General features: G+C 37.9%; 1 protein-coding gene across 1 annotated transcript; it reads right to left on the reverse strand.

The window, feature by feature from the left end:
• On the reverse strand, positions 6,430 to 6,987 carry LOC107637212 (protein FAR1-RELATED SEQUENCE 6-like). Its single transcript, XM_016340649.1, has one exon. It carries the CDS (start codon positions 6,985 to 6,987, stop codon positions 6,430 to 6,432), a length of 558 nt encoding a protein of 185 aa, XP_016196135.1.

Genomic DNA, 11,341 nt, shown 5'->3' on the forward strand with positions numbered 1-11,341 from the left:
AGGGAGAGGGGAAAGGGGAAAGGAAGAGGGGAAAGGGGAAGGGGGGAGGGGACGGCGCCGGCGAAGCTTGGAGCTGCCGTCGCCGTCGCCGTCGCCGTCGCCGGAAGAAAGAAGAAAGGAGAGGGGCTTCGACGGAGGAGAAGAGAAGAGGGGAAAGAGAGAGGGAGCGCCGGTGGATGGGAGGACCGTTCATGCATGCTTCTGCCGCCGTGGAGTGCGTCGCCGGGAAGAGGAGCCCGACGCGAGGAGGGCGGCGCGCGAAGGAGAGAGAGAGGGATCCGAGGCTGAGCTGGTCCGCGCACGCTCCGTCGCCGGTCCGCGGGTGATGGGTGGCCGAGGAGAGAGAGGGATCCGAGGGTGGAGTGCGTCGCCGGTCCTCGCACGCTCCATCGCCGCTGCTGGTGATGGGTGGCCAAGTGCCGGTGGTTTTGCATATGCTTCTTCTTCTGCTGCATCTGCATCTTCTTCTTCTGCATCTGCTTCTACTTGAGTTTCTGTTTCTGATTCTATGACTGCCTCTGCCTCTGCTTCTGTTTCTGTGACTGCCTCTGTTTTTTATTTTGATTTAGTTGTTGAATTTGGGTTGATTTGTTGAATTTCTGATTTCTAGATTTGTTGAATTTGGGTTGATTTGTTGAATTTCTGATTTCTGAATTTGTTGAATTTGTGTTGATTTTATTGATGTTTTTTTTTTGTGGTGGAGGTAAAGGTGCTGGTGGTGGTGGGAGTAAAGGTGCTGGTGGTGGTGGAGGTAAAGGTGCTGTCGGTAGTTGAGGGCATTTTTGTCCAAAAAAATTAAAAGAACGATTTTAATACGAAAAAATACATTAATGATGATTTTAAATCCAAAATTACGTTGGAGACAGTTTCGATTCTGACCCTCAACGTTAGGAACCAAAACAATACTTATCCCTAAAAATATCTATATCTATATTTTATAGACCAAATATAATTTTGTATTTTTCTATTTTAACGTCCTAAAAACAAAGGCTAAAAGAACACGTTCGTGGCCCAAAAATATCTGTGTTTATATCTCATTTTTATTTTGTTATCACGTCTTTCGTTATTTATTCCTTAGTGTAGACTTCTTCTGTTTGTTTTTTGTTTTTTTTTTCTTTTTCTTTTGGCATATATAGCACCATCCAATCACAACATTATTTTCACTAATCTTATATTTTTTAAAAAAAAACTAATGTAAAAATAAGGCAAAAAAATTTATATATGGTTGATAAATTTTATTTTGGAGCATCCAATAATGAACTATATCGATAATATCTAAAATATGAGTGGGAATCTAGCTAGAACAATTTATCCCACTGAACTGTAAAATAAAAAAAAAATTGTGCAAATTCTATTTTTAATTTTTATTTTTGTAAAAAAGAATTTACAGCAATTATATTGCCATCAACTTTTTAATGTTGAGAATGATGAATCATATTCACTATCTTGAGCCAAGATAGCTTCTGGTTTTGTAAACCTCACACAGCGAATAGAGAAGAGGTAATAGAGTTTTTCAAGTAGAAAGAAATTAATAGTAATCGGTAAAGAATGAAGGATGGTATTTCCCACCAGAACGTGCGTGGAACAACTTCTCTTCTTCAACCGGAACTATAGTGTATGAGACCTTTTTTTTTCTTCTGTTGATTTGAAGCTCTCCCCTCCCCTCTCATCGCGCTAAAATTCACCAACACTTTCCCCTACAACCTTCCACCGCTGCGATTTCCTACTACTGCAGGATCCACAAAATTATTGTTTTTTTGACAGGTCGAAAATCTTATATTAATTTAAATCTACATGTTGGACATTCTTCTAACCAAATAGAGCTAGTTTGATTACATGCAAGTTTAATTTACTAACTTATGAGCTGCTTTATTACGTTTCTGGCTTGCATGTGTAGTATGTGAATTGGCAAGTACTTGTGGGTGTTATTGTTGATAATATTAAACATAAAAAAAAAAGTTCATTAATGAATGCTAAATAAGGCAAGTTATAGTTGTTTTTTGTTGATTTTCTTTGGTTACCAAACATTTTCGGCTAAAAAATTGTTAAAAATTTAATAGTGATGATTGTTAAAAAGAAAAGAGAAAGTATTGGAACCAATATTAATTGTGTACAATGTATACAATGAATTAAAAAAAAGGTAAAATTAAAAATAAAAATTAGATCATTAATTAATTATTTAATTTCAAATTTTAAAATTTGAATATTAAGATTAGTATTTAAATCCATTCACACTATATACGATTATTTCTAATCTTACCGTAACTTTCAATACACGTCCAAAACTCACCGTCATCTTCTCCGATTCTCACCTCGCGTCACTGAATTTCTCGTTGGCCATACCGAGCCTGCCACATCCTCCCACCGACACTATCCTCACCTCCACCGGTCAACCCGATGCGCCTCGCCCTCCGACGCTCAGCCTAACGTTGCTGCCGCTGTTTTCGTGCATCTCTTCCAAATTGGCTTCGCTTTCTCCCATTCCTTCAAGCGTCTTCTCACCGATGATACTACCATACTCTTCTTCTTCTTCGGATCCAAGCATGGTTAGCTTCTTTCATGATTTGAATCCTATACTTCACAACAGTGCCGCTTTTGTCATGACTAGTCCTTCAAAATTATGTTTCACCACAATAATAGTTTCTTCTGTTTATTCATCTTCTTCTATTTTAATGGTCAATTTAGGATGGTCATTTTAGTAGGTATGCGGATGGTTATTTTATTTTTATATAGATAATTATTTTGATTGAATTGAGTTTAGTTATATATAATTAAAATATGTTAGTTGTTCAATTCATTAGGTATGTGGATGATTATTTTTATCCTTAAGTGGATGGTTATTTTTATTAAGGGTGAGTGGCGTGGCAAGCTAAGTAGCGACGGTGAAATGGATGATTATTGATGAAGGTGAGGTGGCCGCCGGTTGAAAAAAAAAAGAGTATTGGAGGATTTCAGATGATTATTTTTTTGAAATAACTAACTGAATTTTTTTAAAATTTAAAATTTGAAATTGGAGAATTTGAAATTTAAAATTTGATGTGAAATAAAAGTTCTTAAATTTATTATTTCGTGGGTAATTTTTATTTTTAACTCATATTGTGTTAAATAAACAACCTATTGTACACATTGTATAAATACCCCATTGGCTGTCTAGCGGGACTCAAAACGAAAAGATCAAATATGCTCATTTTTCATTTGAGCACCGCTAGGGAGACAATGAAATATGTATACAATGTATACAATGGGCTGTTTATTAGGCCCAATTAATATTAATAGAGAGAATTATCCCATCAATAACCCTAATTCTATTATGGCTGTTTAGTTTAACACACCACTCAATTTTTCATATTTTCACTTTTTCCCCAAATCACCCAACCCTTTTGTTTTCCCGTCCCCCTCCCCCCAATACCCAAACCCTCCCAATCTTTGCACACACTCGTGACGGCGTAAAACCCTGAGCTCCGCAACTTGCAACCGAGGAAGGTCACCCCTGAACGCAATACTCCTCATCATTGGCATCAAGGACGGCGCCCTCTCTCTGCTGAACATCCCGCCGTCTTTGCAACCGAGCCGCTGGGTGCGACGCCGCCGACCAAGAACGCAACCAAGGAGCCCTCACCGATGAACCGAACAGCAGCAGAGTTCTCCTCGTGCGGGCGCTTTCCTCTCCATAGCAGCGGAGCAGCCGACCCGAGGAAAACAGCCGTCTGATGGTCAATAGTTTACCGGAAACACAATGAACATCATCTCTGAAAGAATCCTAACCATCCAATGTAAGTGGGTTTAGTTGTTAATTTTTCAATTGGTAATCGCTGTTGCATGTTTGAATGTAGATAGATTTTGTTGATTAAATCCGTGATTACCCATGGTGAAGAAGCTGTTGTTGCTATTTTATTATCGCAGAGCCTGTGGAGTATGTAGTTAGTTTAGGTTGTTGATATTCATGGTGATTTAACTTTGGCGTGGGAAAGGTCGAAAATGTTTGGGATCGAGTTTATATAGTGGTTAAATTTAAATTTTTTTGTCCCTTTCCCTATGGACCATGTGCATGCAACGTGACGTAAACTGGCTGACAAGATATATGCTTTTTTTTTCTTTACATCTTTTTCTGACGAGATAAACTCATTCATATGCACTGTTTGCTGCAGTGGTTATTTCCTTATTGTCGGGGGGTCATTGGAGGGTATATGCATTTGAGGTGAATGCGAAGCGAATAGCTATACTCGACAGTTTGCATTCTGCACCAGTAGATGATGAACGAGATAAACTCGATGCATATGTGGTAAGATACTATACTTCTTTTATTTAGTATACAACTCTGTTATCTAATACGATAGCTTGTTATTCGAATTTGTTCGTTCCATGATTTTCAGGAGAGACTGTGTGAGGATATGGCAAGCATTGCTATTCCTGCCTTCGTTTGGAGTACGTACGGCCCAGCTCGTTCCTACGCCAAGGTTCCAATGCAACCGAACAAGTGAGATGAAATTATAACCCAATTTCGAGGATTTTTAAGTTTTCTTTCAATAATGTGGCGTAGCACGTTACAAGTTTTTGACATGCTAATTGCAATAGTATTTTATTTTCTTGTAGCTTTGACTGTGGCATGTGCGTTATTAAGTTAATGGAAAGTTGGACAGAAGATCGTGAACTCTACGAATGGGACGAGGTTTGTTTAGTAAACATCTGCCCGAATGTCATTATTCATGTTGTATGAATATCACTGTAACGGTTCTTAATATCAAATCGCCTGATAAATGTTCTCTCAGGATTCACTCAGATCATACAGAATGGAGTTGATGCTGGACATTATTTGTGGCCCACATAATACATTGGTCCACCAGCTTATTTCATTATTGAAGGACACGGTTAAACCTGTTCGGCGCAATGCACCTCGGAACAAGAAGAAGGACGTTAGTTCACCATACACTGCACCTAGCACGAGGTCATTGATTGAACGTGCGGAAGGATTGCTGAAGGGGGCAATGCACAAAGGGAGGAAGAAGTTGCTTACTTAGGTTTAGCTCCAGTGAATTGAACTACCATATTATAATTATTTTAGTTGTTGATGATATGCTTACGGATTTATTTATGTCACATTAGAATTACATGATTCCAGGAGGAATTTTTTTGGTTCGACATTAAAAGGATTCGTTGGTTATGTTACCGTATAAGGATCTTTGTTTTTTTTTTTTTTTTTTTTTTTTTTTTTCTTTTTTTTGCAGCTTAGATTCCCGGAGTTATCAAAGCTGTATAGTAAAGTAGTCATAGTTGTGCATATTGGACTAGGGAAACAATAACCATCCAAAGATATATCTAAACTAAACATCCTATAACGCACTATAATGAACATCCAATGTAACTTGGTCAAAATTAAAACATAACAAATCGCGACATACACAAATACTCACGGATAAACATCCATGCGTAGAGTGAAAATGAACATCCAGGATATGCTGCTGATATGCCTAGGGATTTCTCATATTTTCACTTTTTCCCCATCAATATGTATACAGCTACCATACTATAATTATGTAACTTGCTGCTGATATGCTTAGCGATTTAGTTATGCCACATTAAAATGACATGCTGATATGCCTAGGGATTTATTTATGTCACTTTAGACTGACTTCAGGAGGAATTTTGTTGTTGTACAGTAGAAGAATTTATTGGTTATGTTACCATAAGATGGTCTATCTTTTTTTTTTTTTGCAACTTAGATTCAATGACCATCCACAAATTCAATTAAACTAAACATCTTATACTATACTGTAATGAACATCCAGTGTAACTTGGTCAAAATTAATCAAAACAACCAATCGCTGCACACAGAAATACCCACGGATACCCATCCATGCTTAGGGTGAATAACCTTACTCCGAAGTAAAAGAATAACCATCATGTATACTTATTATGCATTCAATTCATTGGAATAAAATAACGCAAAAGGGTTCACTTGGGTGACATTGAAATACTTCCTGTAAATTATCCAATCTTATTCTTTGATCAAATGCATAGAAACTTAAATCCTATATGTTTACCCCATGAAACCAGCCTCTTCCAGTAATCTTGAAAAAAAATGAATGCACTGTATAACAAATCTTAACTTTTGCTAAAGGAGCTTAACAATGACATGAAGCCACCAACTTGTTCGGGATCAGCCTGGCCTACAACACCACCGAATCTCACATCTTGAGTTGACTCCGGACAAACCACCTGGTGTACAAAACAAAAGGTCAACAGTTAACTTCTTCCATAGTACTAAACCAAATAAAGATGCTGGGTCGAGGTTGATACACACATGCACCGGGGGGTCATGCTTGTTTTTCCTCCGAGCAGATTTTTTAAATGACTTCTCCAGGGCAGCGCCTAGCCTCTTACTCTTTGGCCGGCCCTTTGTGTTGACCTTCGATGGGGCTTGGATGTCCATCACACCGACAAGTTCGAACTTTGTGAGCTAATATTGTTGTGGGAGTCCGCCACACTCTCAGACCTCTTCTTGGCACGGTGAGCAGTCAGCTTAGCTCTTGTTTCTTCCAGTGCAGCATGAAGCAAGGCTGTTTCTTCGTCGTCGTTTACAAAATCCTGAGCAATATTGTAGAAGTGTGAACATAGTCCCTTGAATGCAACATGACTCTCATCTGACCGACTGACGTCGTGACTACTCTTGACATAAGTATGCTTGCGCTTTATGTTCTTTCTCCAACGAGGGAGAACATATCGATTAGGTACTTTATACACCTTGTAAGAATGGAAGACTTCAAGATAATGACAGCATAACACGCCTGAACTCTCAAATAGATTGCACTCACAACGAACCTCCTGTGTGGATCGATCGAAGTGGACGTCGTACGGAACACAAAGAATAGTATCATTCACTAGTTTTTCCTCTTCAACCTTCATGCATACCACTGGACCCTCTTCCGCAACAACAGAGACCCTGCAATTAGCCTTTTTGACAAACTCAATTTGAACATTCCTAAACATGCTGGTAGTGTACTCCTGTTGAAATTATCTCTCCATAGGTGAGGTCGTTGCACAAGGGATGACCCCCCTCGAGTCTGCTGCATCATCCTCCAATTCCCTTTGCTCCTTAATTCCAAGCACATTGTCATATTCGTGAACAAATTAGACCAAGCTAGTCCGTCTGTGTAAGAAATTTCCGTAGAATGAGTGCATGCTCTCACTCCTTTGCGTGCTCCTCATGGCATCCCAAAATTCACCTATGAAGTATATTGGGACCCACATGCGTCGATCATCAAAGAGGTCTACATAAAGAAAAAGAAACTTCTTATTAAATCATATAAAGCCACCTACCAAAAGGATTTCAATTAATGAGCAAAAAGTAATTGTACACTAACAGACCTGACAGCCATGTGTTGTTATGTAAGTTATGATCGTCTATGAATTCAGACCAGTTATCCTCAAATGACTTTTCGGTCCGAGAGTTCCACACAATGTCATTGAAGTCATCATACAACTCTCTGTACCGGCGGTAACCTCCAAGCTTGTGCGGTAACTTCTTCGTAATGTGTCAGATGCACCACCGGTGGCGTGTATCGGGTAACACATTTTTTATTGCACGAAAAATCAATTTGCATTGATCGATAATGATCCGCTGTGGAGCAGTTCCCATGAACTTCACCCATTGGCTGAAAATCCACTCATAACTTGGGATTTTCTCATTTTCAAGAAGAGCACAACCAAGGATGGTCGACTTACCATGGTGGTTAACACCGACGAACGACGCAAACGGTAATCCATGCCTACACGCAAAAACAGCAACAAAAACCAAATATCAGTCACGACCAAACTACGAAAAAAAAAGAAAAATAACACCAACGCAACTACTCCATACTTGTTTGTGCTATATGTGCTATCAAGTGACACAACATCTCCATAATATTCGTACGACGCCCTACACCTTGCATCCACCCATACTGCACTTCGAAATTTACACTCAGCATCCAACTTCACCGCGTAGAAGAAGTTTGGATTGGTGTCCTTCATTCTCATGAAATAGTTCATCATCTCTCTAACATCCACATTGACGTTGCTAGTTTGGAGCCTGGCTGTAATATAGTTTCGTAAATCCTTTTCTGAGTATCCCAGGTTAGATGGGCCCCCAGACTCATTTGCCAAAGCTAGAAAAGTCTTGTTTGGTTGAATCCCAGCCTCATCATTATCCTCGATCACGCACTTCGCATGCATGGTAAGCTTTCTATACTCATGGTAGTGCACCGCCTTTCTCGCTGAACATGGGTGCGAGTGACTCAACTCCACCTTAAAGAAAACCCAGTCTTAAGTCTCCTTGTCAAACTTCACGTATATCCTTGCCTTGCACCCAGCGACTGAGATCCTGTTCTTCTGCGTTGACGCTTTGACAAGAGACCCGCGGTAACCATCCCTGTTACAGTGAATAGCTTGGTTAATGGGTTGATTTGTGATCTTATCACAGGTTGTCATCCGTATCTTAGTCGCAAACCCGACTTTCTTTGCGTATGTCACAAGAATTCATGAGCCATTTACAATTGCTCAAACCGCATACCAACACTTGGTATTTCGTCTTCCCAAAGGCCATCATGATCCAGTACCTAAGTATCATATTAAAAAAAAAACCAAAACCGTTAACGTTCAAATCAACCATGCAGTTCAGGACTACCAAAAATTAAACTTGGGTCCAAACTTGGTGACCAGGATCCATCTCTTCACTTCCAACCTGCGAAAGATCCAAAAGCGGCATGGCCTACAATCGCAAAATAAACGAACAAATGTAAAATTAGAAAGCATAATTGGAGAAATACTTAGAAAATATCATGGAAATAGACCCTCACTAAACACCACAGAAAAGCAAGACAAATATGAATTTTTATTCCTCGGGCTTCTTTCCTTTTTGTTATTATTGTTCAGCAATGAAACACATTATCTTAAACCTATTAAAAATTCTATAATGTACAATACATTTATACATGGTCATGGAGTGACGTGACCTGTTCACCACACTTCAGTACATTATAAACAACTTTTTTTTTATCCTTAGATCATAAATCAATTAAAACTAGTTGCTTTAGTTTTAGAAATATGGATTATTTTGACTTTTTGAAGAATTAAATGTGCACGGGAGGATGGTTACTATCCCAAGCATTAGAATACAGGATGAAACTAGAATCCAAACCTCGTAACCAAGATCCATTTCTTCACTTCCAACCTCAGTAACATCCAATAGTGGCAAGGCCTATAATCACGAAATAAACACCGAAATCAAATTCATGAACACTATTTAGATAATCAACTAGTAAATGAGATGCACAAAAATCCTCTCCAAACTCCATAAATAAGGATACAAAAATATAACTGGACCACATCATCCTACCCATATTAATTTGAAAAAAAAATGCATTTCTCTAACCTATTGATAGAAACTAAATTACTTATTTTATTTAACCTATTATATAAGCATTTTAACCTATTGATAGAAACTAAATTACTTATTTTATTTAACCTATTACATACAACCACCATGCACTTATTTTATTACTGAGTTTTAGAATCTAATGTCACTACAGCAGCATTTTTAATGCATAGGCCTTCTATCATGTAGACTTAATACATATATTCCGAATCTAAGCATGCATGCCTCTTATTATTCTATTTAGCTTACATTTTCAGGAAAACTCTTAACAATAACAATGTAGTTAGTTTTATTTTATATTATTTAACAATATACTATACTAATAATATTATTCTCTTGGGATCAAGCATATCATGGGTGATTACTTCTAAACTAGCTACCTATCCAGTGTACCAATTACATTGCTTATACATGCTGGTTTAAATTTGCATATTTAAATTGATATATCTACATAGGATACTCCACAGAAGAAATATTTTTATCGCAGGTAAATTTCACATTCTATGACTAATTAACGCACTCATATCCTCCATACATAGATGCGCACCATGAATTTAAAACCACCACAAATATGGTTAATTGAAGCATAAACATGATTCATGAAGTAAGCAATTAACATAGAATAATGGAAATAGTACACTTGCACTAACGGTGAACATCTAAAACTTATATAAATAAGCATCCATGGTGAACAAGTCAACTAACCATTCTCACCTTATTAGACTGCTGACCGTCGGCGACAAAATGGTCGGGAGCGTCTTCAAGTGGTTTCGATGAATTGTGATCAGGAATGGATGATGGAACATGACACGGAGACTGCACGACATTGCACACCATTTATGAACTACTACGCGGTGATGGACGTATCAAAGGAGAGACACTATTGACTCTTTTATCTTGTACCGTCAATAAACATAATAGACCACATGCCGGCTGGGCAGGTGGACTTGATGCAGTGCTGCCAGAAGGAGCCACACGCTCGGAATTCGCTTCTGGGCGTTCACCGGTGCGGACCTCGACGTCTCCGGGAGCGATTTCCGGTGATAACACGAGCCAGGGAGAAGATGAGATACCACTGTCGGCGAGAGGGTTTGCGTTCTTGGTTGTGTCCGCGCCGTTCATAGAGAGATGATCGTGGTTTATGGTTTCGTTTAACTGAATCCTAATTTTTTAAACAATTCAAATTAGCAAATCTTCATAATTAATGATTGTTACCATAATTCAGTTTTAATTTCAAACCCCCATTACCCATAATTTAATTTTGAATAAGTATAGGGAGCCAATGACCTAAGCGTATAATGTGTACAATGGAGGTTTAGGAAGTATTAGAGATATGACCATTAGTTTTACATTGTCCTGTTAGGTTATGCTTTTGAGATGAGTAGTTTTATGGTATGGTATTAGAGTTATAGATCTAAAAGGTCAAGAGTTCAATCCTTGGTGAACCCCAAAATTAGCTTAAGTTTTTGGGATGAGTAGTTTTATGACATGAGATGTTTATTATCCCTGGTATTCGGATCGTTATTCTAGATAGTATGGGTGATGTTCATTTTATTCATGAACAAAAAATTTTAGCCCATTATACACATTGTACACTTAGGCCATTAACTTCTTAGCAGTACTCTTTAATTTTAATTTCAATTAAATTCTATTATATGCATTGTACAATAAAAACATTGGTTCCTTATACTTTTCCTTTTCATTTTTGTTATAGGAGAGTTGGAGAGTTAAGACCGATGCAAACATGAAACAAAGTAAATTTAAATTCTAACTTAAAGTGTGTTTAGATGTAAGATTTTCTTTTCAATGAAAATAAAAAAAAAAGTATAAGAAAACAATTTTAAAATGGGTAGTGTTATACGTATAATTTTTTTTTATCAAATAAGTCTAATTGAATTAGTCTAATATCAACAAAAATTATTTTATATC

This window comes from Arachis ipaensis, chromosome B04 (assembly GCF_000816755.2).
Source record: "Arachis ipaensis cultivar K30076 chromosome B04, Araip1.1, whole genome shotgun sequence".
Lineage (NCBI taxonomy): Eukaryota > Viridiplantae > Streptophyta > Magnoliopsida > Fabales > Fabaceae > Arachis > Arachis ipaensis.